This window comes from Phaethon aethereus (assembly GCF_964289735.1).
Source record: "Phaethon aethereus genome assembly, chromosome: 1".
Lineage (NCBI taxonomy): Eukaryota > Metazoa > Chordata > Aves > Phaethontiformes > Phaethontidae > Phaethon > Phaethon aethereus.
Genome location: NC_138575.1, coordinates 191,090,743 through 191,116,370, shown reverse-complemented (window position 1 = coordinate 191,116,370; position 25,628 = coordinate 191,090,743). Strand labels below are relative to the sequence as shown.

The 25,628-nt window shown below is 41.0% G+C and overlaps 1 protein-coding gene across 1 annotated transcript in view; it reads left to right on the top strand.

Annotated features, from left to right (window-relative positions):
* Nucleotides 1–3,409: 3,409 nt before the first annotated feature.
* CAB39L (calcium binding protein 39 like) overlaps nt 3,410–25,628 on the top strand; it is a gene marked incomplete at its 3' end in the record, with an annotated part of 37,513 nt that continues 15,294 nt past the window's right edge. The window contains exons 1-3 of the mRNA XM_082001302.1: nt 3,410–3,548; nt 14,826–14,990; nt 20,298–20,416. Coding sequence (XP_081857428.1) covers nt 3,447–3,548; nt 14,826–14,990; nt 20,298–20,416 — 386 coding nt within the window. The 5' untranslated portion in view covers nt 3,410–3,446. The remainder of the gene's footprint in view (nt 3,549–14,825; nt 14,991–20,297; nt 20,417–25,628) is intronic.

The window sequence follows — 25,628 nt, the reverse complement described above, 5'->3', positions numbered from 1 at the left end:
TGGTTTCTTGAGAAAACAAAGCTTATGTGGTCACACTGTCCATATCTCATCCTACTTCTTTTGTCATGGTAACTTTTGAACTTACTGGCCAATTTCAAGCAACTTTGACAGAGGGCTAGATGCCTGGAAAGTAGCGAGTTCCAAAAAATGGACTGAAAATAAGTGATGAAAGGAATAGGGAATTTAAACGAAATTAGTACCTCTACCAAAGAGAAGACCTTCCAAGTAAAGCTTAGAGAGCAGAGACCTGTTACAAGGAGCAGGATAAGGCAGAAATGCCCATCTGTGTTAAGAGCTTTAGCAAGAGGTTGTGCTTTCTTTGATGCTGGAGAATCCAGTCATGAGGAGCAAAGCTGGAGGAGAGGAGTCCTTGTTTTGCCACGTGTCTTATGGAATAGCCAGCCATAAGACTAAGAAGTTCAACTCCCAAATCTCAGCAAAGTGACTTTCTTTGCTTCTACCTGTAATTGTGAATATCCTCTAGAAGATTCCTGCATGGAGAACTAAAGGGACCATAAGCTGCAGCTGCCAGTATGTATTTTCTGAAGTGATGGATCATCTTTTGCTGGATGCTGATGGGTTAAAAACTGTGTCCTGAAAAGGGGTAAATACAATCTTTGCACATCTGGGGCTCTTCCCCTTTTTCTCTCTGTCTCCCTTTGCTTGCATACAGTGGATGCTTTGCTTTGTATGTAAGACTGATAAATGAAGTGAAGCAGAGACTTGGCTCTGTTCAGTGGAGGCATGAACTAATCAGTCTCTTCAGTCCCTTCCTGCCCTATTATTGGCGATTTCACTGTTGCGATTAGGACACTGGTAGGGTATGTAGCGAAGAGAAATGGTATTTTATCACTGAGCAGTGCTGTGGTGACTTGGTGGTGAGACTGGAACTATACAGTGGAAAAGTGCTAGCCTGGCTGTTGGAATTTTATGGCCAAATTAGTGGTTATTTAAATACAGACATCATACTCCAGACAGGTATGTAAGTTACTTCTTGGGAGGAAAATTTGTTTATAATTTATAGTCAACATTTCAGTTAGAAATGTGGACTTCCTTTTTTAAAAATCTCAGACCCTCTAGCTCATGAGTACTTCAATTTAAAAATCAAATTATGTCCCCCTTTTCTTTTTCTTGTGGGGAGACTTCTAAAAGGGGAAGATGAAGGGATGGCTTCAGCAATTTGAATGAACCTACCCCACCTTGGATGAAAATACTTCTTTTCTGAAATGCAATGTGCCTGTTAAAGCTCCTGCTTTTCTCTTGCATCTTCATATCCTCATGCTGTGTCTTCATGGATAATAAAAACATGCAGAATCAGGTCCTTCTCAAAGTGTGTTGTGAATTATTAATCTTCTAATTGCAGCGTGTGCAGAATTACAGGTGCTTGGTGCTTGCTAGCAGCATTTAAACAAATTTATCATCTAATACTGGCATCCCAGTCTTTTCCGGTGCTTGTATGTAGCTGAATGTGCCCAAATGAGTTAGCTGTTGGTACACCTAGTCTTCAGTCTTGCAGGTTGTCAGGTTGAGGTGTGACTCTGCTTCTATTGCTAGTTGGATGGTGCTGCCAAAGCTTGCAGTTGTGAGCTCCATGGGAGCAGGACTCTACAGTTGAGAGCTCGGCCATGGAGTGAAGGTTATGTAGCCAAGACTGCAGAAATAAAAATGAGTTTGAACTGAATCGTGAGGAACTTTGAAATCGAAAAGCGGTGAGCTTTCAGACGTTGAACATGAATATATTTCTGTAAAACTGACCTAGCAACAAATGAGAAGCTATATACAAATTCACCTACTCTGGACAGTATAAAGGAATTTTTGGTTTAAATAGGACATTTAAAAATATTTCCTGTGTGTCATAGAAACTGTTCTTGTAAAGATAATCTGCAAAAATATTTTGAGATGTTTTAATAAGATGTTAGAACAGAGTCTGTATGGGTTTATTTTTTATTTTTCTGAAGCACTCCTCTATGGTTTGAATTTTGTACTTGACTGTTTTATATAGTTGCTATTTATAGTTGAAATAGAATGTATATCTAATCTGGGTATTAATTCCATAGGATATTTGAGGATTAGTAACACATGGATCTATGCCACAAAGCGAGTCGTGCTTCCTGATGGACTCTAGCATGTCAGTAGCAACAGTGAAGCGTGAGAGGAGTGGGTTCTTTGGGACCGCTGTGTTTTCTTCTTTATGCTGTGTGCATTGTGCTCATTTAATTCTCTCCTTTAAAACCTCTTGTATAAAGCATTTTTTCAATTGTAAGTGTTGAAGAAGGATAAGGAGACTGAAGTGGTTTGTGTATATGTTTTCACAGCTAATCTTGCAAATGTGTGTGGGAAGGGATGGTGATGGTTGTAGTTTGCTGTGGAAAGAGATGAAAGTTTGAGATTATATTTGCTTTTGTTTTTTTGGATTTTTTTTACCTCTTCTTTGTTATTGTACAAACTGGAGTGCAGTCCAGAATGGTGCTGTGCTCTCCCTGGAAAAAGTAGTACTGCCTTAACCAGAGCATACTCCCAACTGTAGCTTGCCCATTGACTTCAGTAGATCTTTGTACCGGACCTGTAGCAAAACCCATGGGAATTCACAGCTTAATGCTATGTAGGATCAGAAACTAAGCTACGTAGTGTCTTTCTTGTATAAATACAGTGATATGGTAATTGCTTTTCTAACCATACAGAGGAAGAATGTTTTAAATGAAACAAAGCAAGCCATTTTCATTAAAATGCTCAGTCTTTCATTTAAATGTCATGAAAGCATTTGTGGCCATATTTGGGCCTGATCCTCTGTTCCTTGTTTAATTCAGGCAATGCTTTACACAAGTGAGATCTGACCCATAGATGCTTGAAATTTGTCAGACTTAGGGGGTAGCTTTAACTGCTTCTTCTCGAGAAGCTTTAGGCTGAAAAAGAAAAGCAGCTGAAGAAGAAGGAGCAATGGTGGAGAAGCTGGGACCTTACCTTGCAACGCTCTAAACAAAGGATGCTTTTGGTACACTGGCGTCTACAGTTAGTTATTTGCATTGTGATGAAACCAGTGAAGTTTGGCAGAAACCCCTGTCAGACATCTAGGGAAGCCTGCCAGATATGCAGTGTCCAAAAGACGTTGGACATAGGCATAGACTTGCTGGAGCACTGACCTGTAGGTCAAGGGCTTTACGAAGCATCCAGCCCCTGTGCAGGTGCTGAGTAGTTGCTGTCCATGTGCTAACGGTGGCTTGCGAATCCCGGATGAGTTTGCAGTAACTGTACGTGAGAACTTTTACTGCTCTACTGAGTAGCTGAAGCAAAATACAGCGCCTGAGGCATAACCTTTTCTTGTTCATAATGTCTTTGTGTGTTTTTATTGCATTTTCGTATAAACCTTAAAAGCTATTTTTGTTTCTCTTTTGATTTAAGGCAGTCCTCTTCTGTCCTGAAGGAAGAAATCCAGGTGAAGAAAAACCATGCCTTTGTTTAGTAAATCGCACAAAAACCCTGCTGAGATTGTGAAAATTCTGAAAGAAAACATGGCCATATTGGAAAAACAAGACAAAAAGACAGACAAGGTATGAGGTAAAGTTGAAGAAGACCAGTAAGGTTTTTATGCCAGAAAAACAGTAGAATAAAGGGAATAAAATTGTGTTTGCTCTCTACCCTAGTTCTGCAGGGGCTTGCACATGTAAGTAGCTTTGTGTTTGAACAGTCCTGCTGAAATCAGGGGGCTTTTGCATAAGTACACCAGATCCAGGGGTCAAAAAGAAAATTTTGAGATCCTGGAGCCTCAGCCAAAATGAAGGGTGATCTACTATTTTAAATAGTAATGCATCTAACAAAACAGCTTGGAAGGCTATTTGAAAAGCATTATATTATTGTTTTAGCAGGATAACAAATGAGAGGGACAATTAATGTGTAGGTACCCACAGAGCAAAACTTACTTCTGATGAACACTGTTTGCATAAAAGAGCAAACCTGTATGTATTCAGGTGTATATGAAAGATATCTCACTCTATCAATCCTTTCCAACCTTCTCTGTGTTAGTGCTTCCTAAACGAGCTGCGCTACTCGTATTCTAATTATAGTGCTAAGTTTTTGCTAATACTATTGCTCTCCTCTAACTCTGTGACACAGACCTGAGTTACTGTTGCCACTCTTCCAGCGACCAGTTGAGAAGCATACAAAATGTGCTTACATAAAATCAATTTTTTTTTTTTTTTTATCTTAGACTCTGGCCCTCTATATTATTACTGTAGTAGAAGTATATGATATTAATTAACAGCAAACTAATTTTTAGGTTAAAACTGAATGTCAGGGGATTTAACACAGTTTTCTTGCGGCTGATGTTTGTGTGTGCATTGTTGTGCTTCCTCCACTTTGTACAGGAGCCTGTATTAGAACAAACCCAATGCAAAAGGTAAGCACAGAGCCCTTTGCACCCTTAGTGAAATCCTCTTGAATCTTTTTGGTTCAAAGCAAGTAGCTTAGAGCATGTTAATTATGTAAGATCAGTCACACGTATTTCAGGGAGGCCTCTGGTATTTGATATCTCACGCTGAAATAGCTTCGGTTAACTGAAAAGCACTGAGAGAATTTGACTCTGAACTAAAATTTAAGTAACTAAAGAAACCAACAGTCTGCCCTCCCCTGCTGAATTCATCCTTCGGAGCCTGATTAAAGAAGACATTCAAAGCAGAAGCTCTAGGCTCGGGTTTCTTTTCTATTTGCTTTGCAGCATGACCACTCTGGGTTGTGGTTTTGAGGATTTTTGGCTTTGAGCTGGTTTGTTTATTTTGGTGTCAGTGACAAAGGAGGAGAAATTCAGACTTCTTAGAAAATCAAGAACTCAATGTAAATTTTTCATGAAAGCCAGAACAGCTGGTGTATGTTTTCCTCACAAAGCAAAAGATATGGGAGCGTTCCCCCTGCATATTAGGATGGAAACAGCTCGCAAATTTAATGATAGCGCTTATTTCACAGGAGGAGGTTGGTTTTCAGTATTTTTCTGCCGCACTTTATCGCTGTTCCTGGGGTGAATGTGGGTGATTGGGGGAGAAGAGGGAAGAGGAACAAGGTAGTCGCTTCAGCAGCAAGGCAGAAAGTGAAGAAAGCACCCTTGTTTCGGACGGTATTTACACATAAGCTTTACGTGGCTTGTTGACTCAGGACTTTGCACTGCGATGTAGAGGAAGCACATAGGGCCTTTCTCCCTTCGGAAGGGAGGACGTGAGACTCCTCAGTGACATTTCATCTAAAGTGTTGCACTGAGCTGTCCTGAAATAAATACCTATTAAAGAAAACAGCCAGATTCATTCTCCTGAGTTTAGGGAAGTAAACCGGAAGGAATATCTTCAGTACTGTGACAATGATAAACTTTAAAAAATGGCAGGAAAAATAACTTGTAAAAACAATCACCCCATCACATCTTTTACTATCCATACAGGATTGTGGGCTTAGTAAAACTGTTCTTAAGTGTTGTTTGCATTTTGAATTGGAGAAGAAAATATGATGGGGAGACTTTCAGTGGCACTGAGGTTTTCAAAACTTACTCACTTAATAATACTAATGAAGAGCATCTTGTCTTTTCATGAATGTGATGAGAGAAATTCAGCTGAAAACAAAAGCAAAGAAAAACAAAGCACAGTGCTGTACTCTGTGCTCTTCAAAACCCAGCAAGGTTTTTGAATTTACCTCTGATTTGATTTCCAAAGGGAGATGAAATGTGTCATGCTTTCATAAAAGGGCCCAGAGGTCTGGCTCCTGCAAGAGCCAGAGACCCTGGACATCCCAGAGCCGGTTTTGGACCCTGTGGGCCTGTGAATGCAGAAGTTTGGGAATCAAGGCTCTCCAGTTTTTCAGATTTCTGGCTCCTTGTCTGCTGCAAGGACTGGATGGGTACCTCACCATAAAACCGAGGTTCCCGGGCCTTCTAGGGTATGACTCCACAGCATCCCTGATTTTGCTCGTGTGCAGAACAGCTTCTAACTAGGACGTGTCTCAGATGCTTAAACAAGAAGATTTATCCTGTGACAATTGAGCTGTTATTGTAGTACAGCCAATGTGGTATGTGGGCTGAGACAGCTAAAAGCTGTTAATACAGCCAGAATTGGCAGAGAAATGTGGCAAAGCCTAAATTAACAGCAGGGCTAGTGGAGAACCTCCTCATTTCCTTTCCCAGTTGAGAAATCATACGTATGAGGTGAAAATGCCCTGGGCAGCTGGGGGGGGCGTGAGGTTGGACAGGAAGAGGCTTGACGCTCCTAATCCAACTTTGTGCGACTTTCAGCAGGAACCATCTGTGCCTCCAAGGGACTGCCTTTAAATAATGCAGAAATGATCATTCCTACCAAGCTGTGCAGTACGCAGGTAGAGGGAGCTTTACAGCACATCAGTTAAGATTTTCTGAGTAATGGGAAGAGGGAGGAGGACATGATAGACAGAATGCAGAGAAGCCACTTGTAAGTATAAAGGCAATCATACATATTTTTCTGAGACACATTTCCACGTACATGCAAAATATACGGAAGTTTGCACTCTTTCTTAATGATGCTTTTTGTTAGTCATAGAATAGTACCCATCAGACTTTGACTGAATTCTATTGACTGTGCTAGCATCTGTCTTCTTAGATAAGGACTGAATTTGACCCAGTTCCTCCATGTGTATTTTTTTTTTTTAAAACCTATTAATGTGTGTAGTGTTGCCATAATGCTTTTTAAACACTCTCAACTGAAAAATAGGCTAATTTTGAATGTTTGGTCCTTACTTCTATTTTATGGGTGGGTGTTTTTGTTTGTTTGCTTGTATGGATATATGTGTGCTTAAAGATTTGCCATTTTCTCAGCTACATTCTGACGGTTGGTAGACCACAGGTTGAGAATTGCCACCACATGTGGCTCCTCTTCTTTTGAAGTGCTCTTTCTAATACCTTCTTTTAATTTTTTCTTTAAATAACATCTATTTTAAAGAAAGTATAGCAGCACTGGCAAATAAAATGTAATCTAGGAGGATTAAGTAGGGTAAGACGGAGCTGGAAAGGTTGACTAAAGCCTTCTTTATCAAGCACCCTCCTCTCTTCCAATATCAGAAATAAGTAAGGTGTTCTTGTAACACGTACAATTGCTGACATCCTATTCAGGCTTTGTTGCAGTGAAGAACAATTAATCACATTTTATTACAGAATTCTATAAATGCCATAAAAAGTTAATCTCAGTCATGTAGAACCAAACTGTACTTGGATTTAATGAGAAATACCCATTCTGGAATTAACTAGAAAAGCAGGGAAGTATTTAAATACCTAGGAGATGAAGCCTTCAGAGCTTAGACTGTCTTCCTTCCTTCTGGTACGAACTCCTGTGTAGTGTTCAGAGGATGCACGTAAATAGGGAGCAAAAGGAGAGACGTGCTGATGTCAAGTGGGCAGATCTGTTAAACCTGAGGAAGAATGGACAGTATGTGACACACTGGTCATACTGCTTCATTTACTACTGATATGCTGCCATGTCTTTCCCTGATGAATGTTGTAAAAGAACATTAATAGAAAGGATGTCTGACCCATCTCACAAAAAAAGGGGAGCGACATCCCGACTTCTTGGAGTCTCCTGTTGAGCTGCTGAGCCCGGTCAGCACAAAGCAGTGCAGGCGGCATCCCGTGTGTCACCGAGGGATGTCCTCGAACACATCACCCTCTCGCTGCTAACCAAACACCTTCGGGTGCGGCACCCGTGACTCAGTGCCATCTGCGGTGTCTACAGGTTTGGTAGCGTTTTCTGAACCCACCCTGCAGCAAAAGCCTTTGACAAAGTGTCACAGGCTTTTAATTTAGTAGAGCAAACAGACCTGGAGTCGGTTGAAACTTGGCCTAATCTTTGCGCTTGGCCTAGATGGGCTGAAGGATTTGTTTTCTGGCGTAGCTGGTCCAGGACTTGGGTTTGTCACAGAAGATGAACCCAGGTGAGGTAGAGCTGGTTCAGGGAGCCATGCCGAGTGTTTTCCTGGCTGGCAGGACCACAGGCTGCAGCACCCTTAGCCAGTGTTCAGAAATGTAGTGAAGCTAGATGTAAAATAACCTGGAGCATATAGCTTCTGCCCCTTTCACTTAAATATATCTAACGAGGCTGCTTGTTCAGGTAGGTCACTCTAATCTGTCCTCTGCTTCATCTCCGTGTACTGTAACAAATTTGGTACTGTTCAGAAGGGTCAGGAGAGCAGCATTTTATTAAGGTTACTTTACTGAAGACTTTAAGATTTCCAGAACAAATATTTATATCAATAAATCCTGCTTTTTTACATGGCAATGATGACATTATCATCTCCTGTTCACCTAGCTTGCTCCTGCGTTGATAAAGCGGCTGGGGACCAGTGTGTAAGATGAGGTGTATGCAGAGGATATGATGTGCATTTGCATGGAAGAATGCTTGCGTGACTGCTGTGAACACGAATACCCATGGATGTGATTCGGCAGCTGCAAAGTCAATTGCAAAATCGCCTTCGACTTCATTGCTGCACACTGAAACCAAGAGAGTGAGATAAGAAGGGCTTGGCACCCCTTCCTTCTAGCTCTGCATGTCCTGGGGTTTTGTGAAGCGTTTCATGTTTCAGCTTCCCTGTTCTGTTAAGGCCTGTTATTGCTCTAGAGATGGGAGAAACTCCAGATACTATCAGGTGCTGGTGCCAAGAGTTTAAAGACTGACTCTTCTGGTTGCTTTTTTAATTTATTTTTAAGGACCTTACAACCTTTAGTTCTGTCTTAAGTGCAGGATTAACAGTGGAAAGGAATTTATGTCCAGGTGGGGCAAACCTGTCCCTTCCATTTAATCATTCATCCTTTTAAAAGGCATTTCCCTGTTGTGCCTGCTTGGCCAAATTGTCTTTGCCAGCTTCCTTGAGTACTAGGCCATAAAATTGTGCTAAATGACAGAGTTCATGCTTCCCAATCCAAAATGTCCACAATTTGCTCCTATATATTCATTTAGCATGAAATTGTACCAAGAATAAGTCAGTTGGGATGGTCCTGAGGCTACATAGATGTTGGGTTCAGATTCTGCTAATGGCTTTTATTGGGAGTCCTTACAGTTGCATGTAGAGAGAGTTGTGTTGGCACTATTTTTTAAGGAGAAAAATTGGTTTGAATCACACAGTGAGAATATTTTTAAACAAGATAAAACCAAACCAAACAACTTTATGCTTTTGGTTGTAATATACAGCGTGGAGTACTGGCAGTTCAGTGAATCACACATTGGAGTATTTAACATCACACTGGCAGGCATCTGTGTGTGTTACTGGCTGCTGCTGCGCAAGACAGCAACAGTTTAGAAAGAGATTTTTGCCCTGGAAATATGCTAGGTACACAAACAGAAGCTGTACGATCCTATTCGCCATATTCTTATGAACAACTGAGGATTTCCTGATCACTATGCAGATGCCAGATGTCAGGCATCCTGTATTTTTCTTATGTGTATTTGGTATCTGAGTTTGAAAAGATGGAAAAAGTTCATGCAATCTGTTTTTTTCTTTACTATTATGGTTGGTCATAAATGTTGTATTAAGTCCCCGGATGAATACAAGTAAGACTAAGCGCTTCTGACCTGTAGCATATGTACGTACGTGTGAAACCTCTAACCTCTTGGTGAAACAGAGGTAAAATAGAGACAATCAGCTGAAGGTTTTGCAAAGTTGCAATTCATGTGTAGGAGCTCAAACTGTTGATTATTCAAGGCCAGATACTTGTTCACTTACAGTTTTTGTAATCTTCTTTGGGGAGGAGTAAAAAGATGCAATAGAGCTACATTGCATAACAGGAGGTTCTGCTCTCTCTCTCTTTGACAAGCGTAATAGGTTTGTATCACGAGCATTTACCATGGCACTTTTAAGATAAATGTGAAATTGCTGCAAGTAGCTAAGGAGAGGGGAAGGGCAAGGTTAGTAAGTAGAGGTAATTTTTATTAAGCCAGTTGGAATAGCTAGAAACTGAAGTTACTGAAGTCAGGGACTCTTGGTAAAGTATCTCTGAGGTGTGCTATGGGGTTTTTAAAAAAATGCCTGTATAAAATTTTGATTTCTGAAGCAGAAGATCTGCTTTGTTTATTTTGCGATATCACACACAAGCAGTGTTGCAGATAAAACAGCTTAGCCTTTGAGTACAGAAAGTCCCAACTCATGTAATTATAGAAATAAAAATTCAGCTTTCTGCATGAACAGGAGATAAGACCTTTGTTTTAGCCTTTCATGCTACTCTTTAAAATTTCTCTGGAAGATTTTAGAAGAAAGAAAAAAATTAAGACTTGGAGGATTTCTTTGTAATCCCTTAATGAAAAAAACCAAGACACTCCTTATTGAACTGTCTTGTATAATTGTGGAATATAGAGAAGAAAATTAACTGTTTTGCAGCATTTCTTAATAATGCTAAATTACTGCCATAAGAACATTGTCATGCACTTTGGCCCTCCTGTAGAGGTCAGTCGAAAAAAGATAGATGAAACTCAGAAATAGCCTTCTAGACCTGGCAAAGCAAGTTAAACTGAAGAACCCAATATTAGCGCTATGGGAAAGGAAGATCAACGCTGGTGTACAGAAATATTTCAATATAGGCATAGTAGCGTTACTCATTCTGTAGTAAAGGCTGGACCTTTGCAATAAAATCGGCTGGTCTTCACATGTGTGTTAGGCTGCGGAGAGGAGAGTCTTGAGGTCTTTCAGGGAAGATTGTTTTTTCATATAGAATTTCAGGGAATAATTTCTCCGTAAGCTCCTTTCTTTGTGTTATGATCCCGATAAGTCAACAACAACAAGACTTTGATCTATGAGGAAAACAACCTTGAGACAAGTATCTTCAACTCATAAAGTTTTGAACTCGCATTGCTGAAGCTGTTGGTAGGTTTGGAAAGACACAGTAATGCTGACCAAAAATGAACTTTATAAGCAGGGGAGGTTGAACACATTTATAATTTAACTTAGAGAAGTTATATAGGCTTACCTATATCAGTTTTGTCAGTTTTCCAGCTCCAAGGCTATTGTAGATGATCTAGTCCAGTAGGTTTAGCAGAATAATCCAAGGATTGTTACGATTTCAACATTTACGCAAAATGTTGCATTTCAAAGTGGACCCAGAAACCTCTTGTGGGTTGCCGATAACTATAAACTAAGCTCTGTGGATAAAGAGTTATTTCTTGTTGGATATAACTCATTAGTCCTATGTTGGGTGAAAGTAGAGGAGAAATGGCCATCATTGAAAAAACTGCCTTTGTTGGACAGGTGGGTATGGGTTGTGCTCTCCTTCATTTTCCCTACACAGCTATGGCAAATCAACCTTGTAACTCATCTGAAATTTACCCATGTATCCACCCTGAATTTTAGTGTTCTGTGGTGGAACAGGATCCTCCCAAATTTGGATGTTGTGAACTGAGATGCCTGTAGACTAGAAAGGTGCAAGTTGCTTTAGGAGGTCAAGATCCTGACGTCTGTGCAGTGACAGCAACTCAAACGCTAAATTGATGTGTGTGCTGGGAATTAGCCTTGTATTTTTTCTTGTGCTTTGTTGTCCCTGTCTGCAACTTTAACTGTCAAAGCTCAGCATATCCCACTTTGACATTTGTATGTGATATATATAAGCTGTTCTGTTTAGGATTCTGTATTTAGTTTTCTCCTCTTCCCCTTTTTTCCCCTCTGTTCACACCATCTTCTCTAAATATAATGGCATAAATTCAGTCGTGATATAAAGGACTTGTACCTAGAGGGTAAAAGGAAAATCTGCTGGAAATAAGATTGTGCTTCATTGCAAGAATGAGGCAAATGACTTCAAGTGCTTAGATATTTCATGAAACCTTTTCTTTTGCTTTGTAACTTCTGCTGAAGTGACAGTTGCAGCACTTTGCTATTGTTGCTGTTGCTGCTGATGGAAAATAAAAAGTAGTATGGAAGTCATAATAGACTTCAAAGTTTCTATCAAGTCTTTCTTCTTTTTCTGTCACTGAAATTCTGTTTGTGGCATCATTGGGGGGAAGGGTATCTTGCTGAGGTTTTTGTTGGTTTTTGCAAATTTTCCTAAAGAGGGTCAGGACCAGTCTGGCTTCTTACGACAAGTTGTTCTGCAGCTACGTTTCTGTTGTCTCATATTTTCCATGTCTTTGAGTGAATGTATTTGCTTTGTTGTTTGTTTTGGACAGATCTTGGGTCCTTGGATCTTGGAATGTCTTTTTTTTTTTTTTTTTTCCCCCTGAGTCTTGAAGAAGTTTCCATCCCAGAAACAGTGCTTATGTACTTAAAGTATTATTCTAAAAATGCTGTAAGATTAAGTGGAAATGTCAAAGTGGAGGCTAGAAGCGGCTGTTAATTTAAGAATCTGTGTTTGGGATTACGGTTTTCCTCCAGATAGATTATGAGGGATATCCAATGCAGAGTGGTCCTTAGATCTGACCGGGAATAGCTTTTGGTGGCGGGTTGAATGTCAAACCACAGACTATCCAGAGGATGTGAAGCGGGAAGAAGTTAAATGTGAAATGTAAATTGCATGTAGAAAAGCTGAGAAGATGAACGGATGGGATGGCAGATGATTAGAGAAATACAGTTGTGGTGCCCAGTTATGTCCATCAACACCATGGTGTTCTCTAGTTTCATTTTCTCCTGCAGCACTTTACTTTTTGGCCTTCTTTTTGAGAATTAAACCTAAAGCTAAGTCTTGCAGGCACTTTTCTACATATCAGAAAGGACTACTTATACTTGAAAGGAAAGGTATTAATTTTTTTTTAACCACAGAATGCCAGAGATATTCACACCCTGCCTAGCAGAATGGGTGAAAAGCCAAGAATGTATGGGTTTTTCCTTTGATATGAAAATATTTGCACAGCTCTTATAAAGATTTAGAGCTTTAGTTTCCAAGGTAGCACCCCTGTTGTTAATCCCATCTGTACTCTGTGGGATATCTCTAGTGACATACCACTAACATTTGAGGTAAAAAGAGGCTCATTTGCTGAGTGACGGTAAGGAACAAGAAGACTTCTGTAGTTAAGGTTATCACATAGTCATATTCATTTACACGCCGCTCATGCTGACCTATCTCAACTAGCAGAAAACTGAGAGTAGGTACAAAGAGATTGGGGGAGAACATTTCTTTATGCTGTGCAAAATCAATGCTTGAATTTTCCAGGTAGATGCAATGTGAAAGTGGCTTTTTATTGGTTTTTGTTAGGACTTCTAGGCTTTTTCTAGGATTTTTATTCACTAATGTGAATAAAATCTGTGATTTAAATCAGTATTGAAGTGTTGCGACATGAGCAGCAGTTGAGAGATGCCTCTCCGGAGCACTGTGGGGTTATTTTATGCAGATTGATGGGGTGATATTTGAAAGCATGGCATTTTTGCTTTCAGTTTATGAGAGATGCATTGAAATTATTGATCTGGCTTTGAACATCCGTTAATGTCCAGTTAGCTTTTACAAATGACTCTTGGGTTTTCTGTGTGTCTTAATTTTTTGGGTTTTTTTTGTTTTTTCTCCTGCTAAGCTAACAAAATGCTAATTTCAAATAAATGTTTTGCAATACAGATGTGAAATGCTGTCTTATCTTCATCATCTTTAACCATCTTGCCTGGCACTTTGCTGTCCTTCTCAGATTTACTTTCAAACCTGTCCCTTACTGTCTTCCCACTCCCTGCCAAAAAATCCAAGAAGCCTTGCTGCGGGTCACGCATGTATTAAATATACCCCGACCCAGAAAGAGCCATTGCCTCCACGGCTAGAGCAGGTGGGATTTAAAGCTCACAGACATGTGTGAAAAAAAACCTACCTTTGCTCCACAGAGTCTTTATTTATACAAAGTGGAGGAGAGCATGAGGCAGAGCTGCTGTGCTGTGGCCAGTGGTCATTTCCCTTGGGAAGTGGGACATTATCATTCACATCTGATTTAAACCTGCTGATGACCTTAAAAGGTCCCTTCCAACCCAAAGATTCTATGATTCTGTGATTCTATGACTGCCACGAATACTAAGTTGTTACCTATTATATGTTTCTCTTTCATTTTCCTGTTGTAAGCTTTCTGGTCAAGTTATTTTGTAAGATAATTCCTGATTTGTCCTCTACATTAGCTCCCTGAAACACTGCACAGAATTAGTATACACTAGGTGGGAGCAAAAGGTGAAAGACTTAATTTTAGTTCACTTGGTGGCAGCTGTGGAGCTTTACTAAAGCAAATTGTTTAATTTAATTAATTTCCCAACCTGAGACTGAAGTGCCTGTGCACTCAGTAGGCAAATCCCTTGAGGAAGATGCTGGCTCCAGCCACACGTAATGAGGAGAAATAGGTGGTGGCAATGTAAAACTGGCAGGGGTACAAGGATTTATTTGGGTTACCAGTAGAGTAGCTGGGACAGTCCAACAGCAAGCAGTTGATGGGGAAGCAGGACAGTGGCCACCCTACTGGCGGGAGGAGCTGGAGGGTTCGGTAGCTCCATCTGGCACCTCTTGCCCCACATGTGTGCATGGGGAGGATGGGGGGAGCGATGGTGAAAGTGCTGCTGCTTCTGCGGGGAAGCGCCTGTCTCCAAACCCATAAAGGATCTTGCTGATGCCAGTTGGTAATTGCATTCCTGCCCCTGTTTTATGCCTGTGGTCTGTAAGTAATGGCATGCCGTTTTTAAATTGAGTATATCTGTGTGCTTGTGTAGAACCTGCAGGATCTGGTGTGGATGTTCTAGCCTCACTGATTACATAAAATTATTAAAACCATTTTACAATAGATAATGATCATTGTAACTACAGTTAGAAGCCTTTGGTTTGAGCTGTTTGTCTTTTAAAATAATTTTTTTTTTTCTTTTATGTTTTCTTTTTTTAAACAAAACCCTTTTCTGCTGGTGAACAGGCATCGGAAGAAGTGTCAAAATCTCTGCAAGCAATGAAGGAAATTCTTTGTGGGACCACAGACAAGGAGCCACCTACAGAAATCGTGGCTCAGCTGGCGCAAGAGCTATATAACAGTGGCCTTCTAGTGACCCTTATTGCCAACCTGCAGCTGATAGATTTTGAGGTAGGTCAGCATCCACAAACCTTTTCATCTCCTTGGACTCAGTGTTGTCGGTGAGTAGAGCTGTAGTCTTCTGAAATCTAAATAATTTTATTGCATTCAAAACTGTTTTTTACATGCTGAAGAAAGTAGCTACTGTAGATTGGTCAGTGTTCTGATAGACATGCTCATGTAATGAAAGCAAATGCAATGCATCTGATTTATTTTTTTCTACTAAAACAAAAACAATAAAGAAATATTGCCACGTGTATCCAAACAAGATAGGAAATGATGCTGAGAATACTGTCTATGACCAACCTTGTAAGCTGCAGTGATGAAACTCTTTGGGATAGTGCAACTACAGCCAACTGCTGTCTCTGAAGAGTGTGTCTGATTTAGAAGGGGTCCAGGGACATGGAATAAAAATAATTGTAAGCATGGGAAAAATCTCATGTGAAAAAGACTGAAAAAACTTAGGATGGTTTAGTTGAGAAGAAAAGAGTTGAAAAACGTGTTAACAACTGACAGCAGGTGGCAAGGTAAATTGGGTTGCCCCCACTTAATTCTTTGGATTAAAATAAGAAAGGAATATAACTTTTTTTGCCAGCAGAAAGATTAATATGTAAATATATGTATTTATATATTTATATATAAAATTACATATTCCCTGGAACTCTTTGCCAGTTTTGTTTTTAAAGCCAAAAACTTAGTAGACAACTGCTAAGACAACTGAACTTGCTTCTAAATAAGGAGAAGAAGAGTTATGGTAGAAAAGATTGCAGTAATTCAGGATAAATATAAACCTTTTTAATTGACTTTTGACTGGTAGGGACTGGGAATAAACTTCATCACTGGCAGGTCATTATAGTACTCCTGTGGTCTACGGTCAGCTGGAATAATGGTCCCCAGGGACTGCTGTTGGGAGTCCTGTGGTTTCTATGGCTCCCGGGTGCTGGTGAATTGTCACAAATGTCCGAGCATCTCCGAGCAGTGAGAAATCCCCAGCTCCCAGGAACCAAACCTCTGCCCCTGAGGTCTGAAGCAGGAGCAGGACCCAACGTATAGGGCAAAGCAGCCGCTGAATTTAAAAATCAGTTCCCCGGAGAGATTGTCTGATGGTCTCAGAGCCACCTTTGTGGGAGTTACTTTCTTATGGAAGTTTTCTCCCTTTATTGGAGATATTTGTTGTTACGTTATTTTTCTTTCCACTTTGTAAATGAATGAAAGGAGGAATGATGTGATATATATGTTTTCTTTTCTCCCTTCTTCCCCCCGCCCCCAGTAAAGCCAGGATTCAAGGGACCAATTTATTTATTTTGTATTAATTTTTGAAAATATTCTCTCACTCTTCCTCAGGTCTTTAAGTTCAGGAGTTTTGTTTTATGCTAGAATTTATTGAGATCCTTTCATTTGTCCTCTCCCTGCCATTCCTGGTTATTGTTAAATGTCTTAATTACAAAAAAAAATTCCAAACCCAACAATCCCAAACCCTAAAAATCCAGTAATTTATTTATTCGCTTTTAAGAAAAAAGGAGAGGGGGGAGAAGAAGATACTGCCAGCAGATACACCACAGAAGGCAAACTACTGCATCTTTTTAGTTATCTAAGAGTCTGTATTGCTTTTGTCAGACAAAAAATTCTCTATAGACATACTGAACCCACAGTCTTCAGATGCAAGCACTGAATGAAATACCTAATCTATTGCTGAATTACTGTTGTTACAAACAATTCTAATAACTCTGATTGCAAAATAGATTTTCCATGATAAAACCTTTTCAATCATTTAGCAAAGCTGTTATACATACTGTTTTGGCAAAACAGTAGAAATGAAATGTCCTTGAACAAGAGGAAAGTAAGACCATGTGCTGCTTTGTCTTCGTATTCCCATTGATTTATCAACTTTTCTGGTTCCATTTAGTTATATTGGTGGCCACAGTTGGCATTTAGGTTTCTTTGTTGAACAAGCAATTTCATCACTTTATAACATGCAAATTAATTTTTTGATCCGTATGTAGTGGTAGAAAGCAAAATAATAAATTACTTGAAAATCTGATTTTTGAAGGGAATAATGTTTATGTAGGTTACTTTGTTTTGTCCTGACTCCCTGTCTCCTCCTCACCAACGCTGCTGCCCACTTTGATCCCAGTTTTGCACAGCTGTACTTCCCTTTGAAGATGTATTTTCAAAGACTCTGTGAAACTTGATGGCTGTTTAGAGGAGTGAGGCCAGAGTTAATGCCCCCACTGAGAAAAAGGCAGAAGCACAGACTTGAGTCCTGTCTCATTTATGTTTCATCTGCCAGTACATTTACAGCATGTGTGGCTGGGGGAGGCCGTGCATGTAGGGGAGACTTGCACAAGTCCGTAGAAAACACAGGTTTATGGCTTCTGCCACTCAAGAAACAAGATATAATTTTGGTGATGATATTGTTATGAAGCACTAAAGCTGGGTTTGGGCAGGAGCCCAGAATCAAGATCAGACTGGGTTTTTGGAAATTTAAAATATGAAATTTGTTGTTGAACTTTGAAGAACTGAGGAAAGTGTGCATGCAGAAAAGGCAACTAAAAAAATAGATGTTACTAACTGCATGTATGCCTAAAGGTTCATAAACTATAAAGCCACTAAAAGAGACAGTAAATAGCCACAAGCCCAAGACTGATGACATTGGAAGCTTTCCTTTACTTTGTGTTGAAATAGGAGCTAAATTATGGTGTAGGCATAATGCAATTTGTTATTTATATAATGGCATCCTTTACAGGTTTTTTGTTCTTGTTTAGCCACTCTCTCTCCATGCTGCCTTATCTTGTGCTTTAGTTGCCATATGTGTTTCACTATAAGGCAAAATTGAATTGCAGCTTCAAGTAAGAAGTGTTGCTACAAGTTGATCCAAGTAAAAAGTATTCCTACAATTTTTATAGATGTCTGGTGGTGAGGGAAGTCTGCCTTGGTTCCCTCCTATCTGCCTCCATTCCCTCCAGGTGAACCCAAAGAGACAAACTTCTCTGGCTTTCACCATTGCTGGTCTCTAGAAAATTGAATATAATTGTGTGTATCTATCTATCTATCTATCTATCTATCTATCTATCTATCTATCTATCTCTTCTCTGCTATTTGATATAATGCTGCACTGCACCTAATATTAAGTAACTAATATAAAATTTGGCATAGCAGAGAGGATCACTTAATTTTCAGCCATTTTCACCTTGCCTTTCAATAGCTCTTCTTTGTCTGGATTGTTTTCATCTTGGAGTAATTGCTGAAACCGCTGGGGACCATGGGATTCCAGACATACATTACGGGTGTTGTAAAGATAGGGGAGAATGGAATGTCTTTATAAAGAATTAGCCTAATTAAGAGAATGTCCAAGGGTCAAAAGTGTTGCAGACAAAGGCAGATGGACTGGCCTGCTCTGATTTGATTCTCCTATTTAATTCCCCAAGTCTCCTAGTCTCCAAGCCAGCTGGGTTGGAACGAGTAGGAAAGCAGAATATTTTGTGTTTCTCAGCAGTGATTTATTTGTAGAGGTGAAACCAGGGAATTTCCCTCTGTGTGAAACTATCTGCTCCTTGGCTTCAAATGTTTGATAAGTTCTCCGCCAAGGAATGTCTGTCCTCTTGAGACAGATGAATAAGCATGTACAGATTATAAGGAACCTTTTGCTTTAGCTTGCCCTGTGCATAGTGACCCGCTGTTGACTCAGTGCCTTGGTTACTGCTCATTAGTGTAGCAGTCTTCCCCCTCCATTAACTTCACACATCATTTTGTCTCCTGTGGCCAGGGGAGAAAGTGGACTTCTAATGCAAGATGTATTGGCAAACCCCATGGTTGAATAGAACATAATTTGGAAGGACCTTCTGAAAAGCTGTTTGCATGGGGAAACATTCAAAGACAAAACATGATTGTGCAGATGTGTGTATATAAAAGAAAATTAGGACCGAGTGAAGGGTCCTTCCCATCGTAGTTGTGACTGAAGCAGAGACATGTACGTGATGCAGCCATTTTATCAGCAGTAATTATTTCATTCTTCATGGTGAAAAAATGGGTGCAGTTTTAAATTTAACCCTGACTTTCAAAAATGCAGTCTCACTTGGGTGTTGATTGCATTTGAATAATGAAAAGCTTTAGCTTTGTAAGTCTAGGCTATGGGGCGGTGTACTTTCACAGAATTCACAGAATCACTAAGGTTGGAAAGGATCTTCAAGATCATCAAGTCCAACCATTGATCCAGCGCCACCATGTTCCCTAAACCATGTCCTGAAGCACCACATCTACATGCTTTTTGAACACTTCCAGAGATGGTGACTCCACCACCTCCCTGGGCAGCCTGTTCCAATGCCTGACCACCCTCTCAGTGAAGAAATTTTTCCTAATATCCAATCTAAACCTCCCCTGGCATAACTTGAGGCCATTTCCTCTTGTCCTATCGCTAGTTACTTGGGAGAAGAGACCAACACCCTCGACGCCACAACCCCCTTTCAGGTAGTTGTAGAGAGCAATAAGGTCTCCCCTCGGCCTCCTCTTCTCCAGTCTAAACAACCCCAGTTCCTTCAGCCGCTCCCCATAAGACTTGTGCTCCAGACCCCGCACCAGCTTCGTTGCCCTTCTCTGGACACGCTCCAGCACCTCAGTGTCCTTCTTGTAGAGAGGCACCCAAAACTGAACACAGGATTCAAGGTGCGGCCTCACCAGTGCCGAGTACGGGGGTACAATCACTTCCCTACTCCTGCTGGCCACACTATTCCTGATACAGGCCAGGATGCTGTTGGCCGCCTTGGCCACCTGGGCACTCTGCTGTCTCATGTTCAGCCGGCTGTCAACCAGCACCTTCATGTCGTTTTCTGCCAGGCAGCTCCCCAAGCCTGTAGCGTTGCATGGGGTTGTTGTGACCGAAGTGCAGAACCCAGCACTTGACCTTATTAAACCTCATACAGTACTATCTTGACAACTTAAATTTGGAGGCTGTGGGAGCAATAGTACACACTGCAAAAGCATGTTTAGCTCAGGGTGGTGGCTTGATTTTTTGGTACTTTAATGTTGCTCTTTAAGATAGCCAGGGACTTGCTTGACAGAATACAGGGGACGCACATTTTCATTTAGACAGAGTGTAAATGGGAGTGCGGGGATCAGTAGTCTTCAGAGCCACCCGACAGAGGAAACCTTCTTGTGGCATTGAAGAAACAGCAAGTATGAGATAGTGGGACTGTGGAGAGCCCCAAAAAAGAGACTGACTTGTTTTGTTTTCAGTTTCATTTCTACTTTAAATAGAGATTATAGTAAATGGTCATATGTTCATGTTTTGCCATCTGAAGATATATTTTGCTTCTTTAACAGGGCAAAAAGGACGTTTCCCAGATATTTAACAACATCTTGAGAAGACAAATTGGCACACGCAGCCCTACTGTGGAATATATTAGTGCCCATCCACATATCCTATTCATGCTTCTAAAAGGGTGGGTGCTTTAACTTGATTTTTCATTAAAAAGCATTGCCTGGAACATGCTGGCATTGCAGTTGATCTACTTTCTCACTTTTAGTTTAAAAAAAATTAAGTTTTTCAAATATAGTTCCAGATTTCTTCTTTTGTTTCTTTCATATTGACTTTCTTTCTACTTAACTATATACTTTTTAATGACTGCATTATTTTATTTGGCCGTTATTTTTTCACCAAGCTTCATGTTGGAATGACTTCTCCAGTGTTTCTCCAGACTTCTCCAATGCTTGTAGTCACATGTGAACTTCAACTTTAAATTAAATCTGTAATGAACTCCACAGCTTTCAGCATTAAATCTTTTTTTTTTTTTTTTGTCTTATGATCTTTGAGGGAATCAGTGCTTAGCTGTAACCTGGTGGTTCCCAAGGTAAGTTGGCCAAGGAGGGGGAGCAGACTGCTGTGTGGAGAGGACATCAGCTATAGTTGCATTCAGGAGTGCACAAGTGTTGGCCTGAAACTGTTGAGATTTCTGTCCCCTTTACTTTTGACTAAAAGCACCTCCTATTCTTCAAGAAGCTTTGCTTTTCCAGCCCTTGAAGTCTGCTGTTTTCTGGTCAGTTTGCTTTTGGCTTTAGGATTTTGTTTATTTTTCCCTAAGGAAAAGAGAACTATATGTGATTGGGATTAAATAACTGATGCAGAAATAAGCGTATTTATTAGCTGATCAGTATGAAACGTGGACTCTCATAGTAGCGGTCATTGTATGGTCACACTAGTAGCAGCCATTCAAAAACATGATAGAAGCCTTTTAAACTAATGGTTCCTAAAAGGATGTTTTTTTTTTAAGTGTCTGTCTTGCTCTTGAGCTTGAAGATTTGTATTTTTACCATTTGTTCCACAGACAGAGTTAGGGAAATACTTAAGCACCATCTAAAGTTTGTGCGTGACAAGGCTGCAGTCCCAATGGGAAAATTCCCTTCAGCCAGCATCCCCCCTCTCCCAGGGCAGACCCAAGCCAGGAGAGGGATAGGCACCGAAGTCCTCTAAAATAGTTATTTCCTTCAAAACTGGCCACAATCCAGCACAGCTGAGTAGGGAATAGAGTCATAGAATCATTAAGGTTGGAAAAAACCTTTAAGATCATCAAGTCCAACCATTAACCTAACACCGCCAAGTCCACCACTACACCATGTCCCGAAGCACCACATCTACAAGTCTTTTAAACACCTCCAGGGATGGTGACTCAACCACATCCATGGGTAGCTTGTTCCAATACTTGGCAATGTTTTCAGGGAATAAATTTTTCCTAATATCTATTCTAAACCTCCCCTCGTGCAACTTGAGGCCATTGCCTCTTGTGCTATCACTTGTTACTTGGGAGAAGAGACCAACACCCACCTCACCACAAACCCCTTTCAGGTAGTTGTAGAGAGTGATAAGGTCTCCCCTTAGCCTCCTCTTCTCCTGTCTAAACAACCCCAGTTCCCTCAGCTGCTCCCCATAACACTTGTGCTCCAGACCCCTCACCAGCTTCGTTGCCCTTCTTTGCACATGCTCCAGCACCTCAGCATCCTTCTTGTAGTGAGGGGCCCAAAACTGAACACAGTACTCAAGGTGCGGCCTCACCAGTGCCGAGCACAGGGGCACAATCACTTCCCTACGCCTGCTGGCCACACTCTTTCTGATATAGGCCAGGACGCTGTTGGCCTTCTTGGCCACCTGGGCACACTGCTGGCTCATGTTCAGCCAGCTGTCAACCAGCACCCCCAGGTCCTTTTCAGCCGGGCAGCTCTCCAGCCACTCCTCCCCAAGCCTGTAGCATTGCATGGGGTTGTTGTGACCCAAGTGCAGGACCCGGCACTTGGCCTTGTTCAACCTCATACAGTTGACTTCAGCCCATTGATCCAGCCTGTCCAGATCCCTCTGCAGAGCCCTCCTACCCTCCAGCAGATCAACACTCTCACCCAACTTGGTGTCATCTGCAAACTTACTGAGGGAGCACTCGATTCCCTCATCCAGATCATCAGTAAAGATATTGAACAAGACCGGCCCCAGAACTGAGCCCTGGGGAACACCGCTTGTGACCGGCCGCCAGCTGGATTTAACGCCATTCACCACAACTCTCTGAGCTTGGCCATCCAGCCAGTTCCTCACCCAGCGAAGAGTAAACCCGTCCAAGCCATGAGCCACCAGTTTCTCCAGGAGAATGCTGTGGGAGACGCTGTCAAAGGCTTTACTAAAGTCCAGGTAGACAACATCCACAGCCTTTCCTTCATCCACTAGGCGGGTCACCTGGTCATAGAAGGAGATCAGGTTGGTGAAGCAGGACCTGCTTTTCATGAACCCATGCTGGCTGGGCCTGATCCCTTGGTTGTCCTGCACATGCCCTGTGAGTGCCCTCAAGATGAACTGTTCCATGATCTTCCGCGGTACGGAGGTCAGGCTGACAGGCCTGTAGTTCCCTGGATAAAAAGTAACCAAGAGAACTAGTCAGTATCAGAGATTTCAAGAACTTTGAGGTTGTGGTTGAACATGGTGGCAAAACTCTTGGTTGCTGCGATAGGAGGAGGTGTGGAGCCACTGCCTTCCTTGCAGGCAGGACAGTGGAGAGCCTGGGCAGGTGGCTGGGCTTAACTAGGTCTTGCTCCTGCAAGTATAGTGATTTGTTGTGATTTAGCTTTAATTTTGAAATTCTTGACTTGTTTTGTGTTACTAAACACCAGCTTCTTTAGAAAGGAGACCAGTAAGCTAGTTAAATGGGTTTTGGTTTCATTTCTTCATTAAAAGGCACCATTTATATAAACCTCAAACTAGCTGTTTCAGGACAGTGATGATAATTCTCTCAGTCGTTGTTAAGTCGTACGACTGTTTTCAATTTCATATATAGATACAATAATTTTCTTCCCTTTTCTCTGTCTTTGCTTTTTCAATTTTTTACTTGTTTTTGCATGTTGTGCGTGTATTGCTACCATATGTCTGGGCTTTATTTAAAGCAAAAAAATATTTTTGGATCATGTCCCAGATATTCTTTGGCATCTGTAACAACCAAGAATATTAAGATGATAGTAAAGATTTTATGTTATGCATATGTGCTGCTGACAGACATTTTACTGTAGCTGACCTGAGACAGTGGATGTATTCAAATGGTATCACTTAGGTGCTTTTTGGGGGATTGCTGCTGTGTGCAGTAGTGCGTCCGTGTTAGTTTGGTCCTCAGGCTCCTGTTCTTGATTTGTTGGTTATCTGTCCGCAGCACTCCGCTGTATCAGAATTGCTGTTTTACATTAGAAAGTGCTGTTGAATTCATGAGCAGTAGTCCAGAAGACAGTCCTACCCAGCCCTGATGGTGAGCAGCTGCTGCAGAACAGCATAATGACCTCAAATGCGATGCTGCCTTACCTGCCGATGTCCTGCTGCTGGGACTGTCTAAAAACAATATTTAAAATACGTGCCTACAGCAAGGGTAGGGCCCTGAACATGCAGCTTGACGCGTGCAGGCAGCGTGCGGTGCTTGTGTGCAGTCAGCTAAGAGACTGGGAAATGTGCTTCATGCTAGACACCAACGCTTGAAAACGTGACTTGAGGACATGTTTTCATATTTATTTAATGCTAAATGAAATATATGAAATCAAAATCTGCTTAAAGGAAAGTGGATCTGGCTGGCTTGTACCATTCAATGTTTGTTATATGACATTATCTGGAGAGGAAAAAAAAATTAGTATTTCTACCATGGCTATAAAAGAAACAGCCTGGGACTATTGTGAAGGCTTGTCATTGTTTTGCTTGTATTGGATGCAAAATTTCCTCTGCCCCCCAACAGTCAGTTCCAAACAGCATCAACAAAAGGTTGCTTTTTCATTGCATAATGTGAGCTCTGTTGAGTGGGAAGGATTCTGAATCAGAACTCCCGCCCAGTGTTTCCTCCCTAATCCTCCAGCGGCACTGCCAGCTTGAGATAACTCTTCTTACCTTTTAGGCTTCGTTTTACTTTTTGGCTACTTCCTTCCAGCTTCTCAGCTTCAGAAAAACATACAGCACACAGTCCACTACTACTTTTTTTTACTTTTTTTTTTGGTAGGTTAATTGACCTTCCTGCTGCATCCTCAGACAGAATAATAACTTGCTTTAATAGTATCTTATTTTCTGTGTGTGCAGGCTTTGTGTATGAGTAGGATTTCAGATGAATACAATGTCTGGTGTATATAGAGTACCAGGTATATTTGGGCCAAATTTTCTCTCTGGTGTCAGCGTATTGCATTAACCCAGAAATAACTTTGGTCCTTTGTATTTTGAAGTATTTTCCCTCTAGTACAGTGACTGTAGAGGACTTGAAAGTTGTGGCACTTGCATTGTTTCTCACAGGTGACAAATTTATAAGCTCCTTTGTGAATATATTTCAGGCCACGTGCTATCTCTAACGTACTTGTCAGTGCCCCAATCTGTCTTGTGATGACCTCTTTCATATCACAGTGCAGTTAAAGCTTTAATGATATATTGGCTGAAGTTGCAGAATTGCCCTCGGGTTTATCCAAAGATAAACTCAGGCTATAGAAGTTAGCATAAAATCAGATCAGAATGTGGCTGTTTGTCAAGACTTTTTGTCTCCCAGGCTTGGTGCCTTCGTAATCGCCTGTGCTCCTTACCTTGTACCATCTTCTGCACTAGCCACGCAAGTATGATTCTCTTTGCACTGAGATACATCTTTGCTCTCAGTCTTGCCTCTTTCAGCCTCCACAATAAGTGTTTTGAAATATTTCAAGTCCATTATTTCCTTTTCTGGTTGCCCACAGTAGTCAGTATGTGGAGGTTTCTTTAGGTTGTGAGTTTATCCGAACAGAGAAGAACTCAATATTTTTTTTCTGCTGTGGGAATATGTCAGCATAGAGCACCAATTTCTCATTAGAAGTGATTTTGAAACACATTTCTATCATTCCTGCCTGGTGGCTTTGCATGTAAGTGTGTGTGCAGAGTACATGCCAGTTATGACTGGGCAGCCTGTAAGCTTCTTCCACGCATATTCCAGGAGCCAAACCCAACTTCCCTTGCTTATGTGAACAGCCAAAGGTCCATAACCCACTTCCAGATAATGGAGCATTTGACTAAGAATGATTCTGTTGATACTTATGTTTTAAAAAGTTATTGTGCTGGAAACAATGTAATTTGCTTTTATTCCAACCAAAATATTCCTTAGCCAACTATTAAATATTTTCCTGGCTGCACTCCTAGAGGCA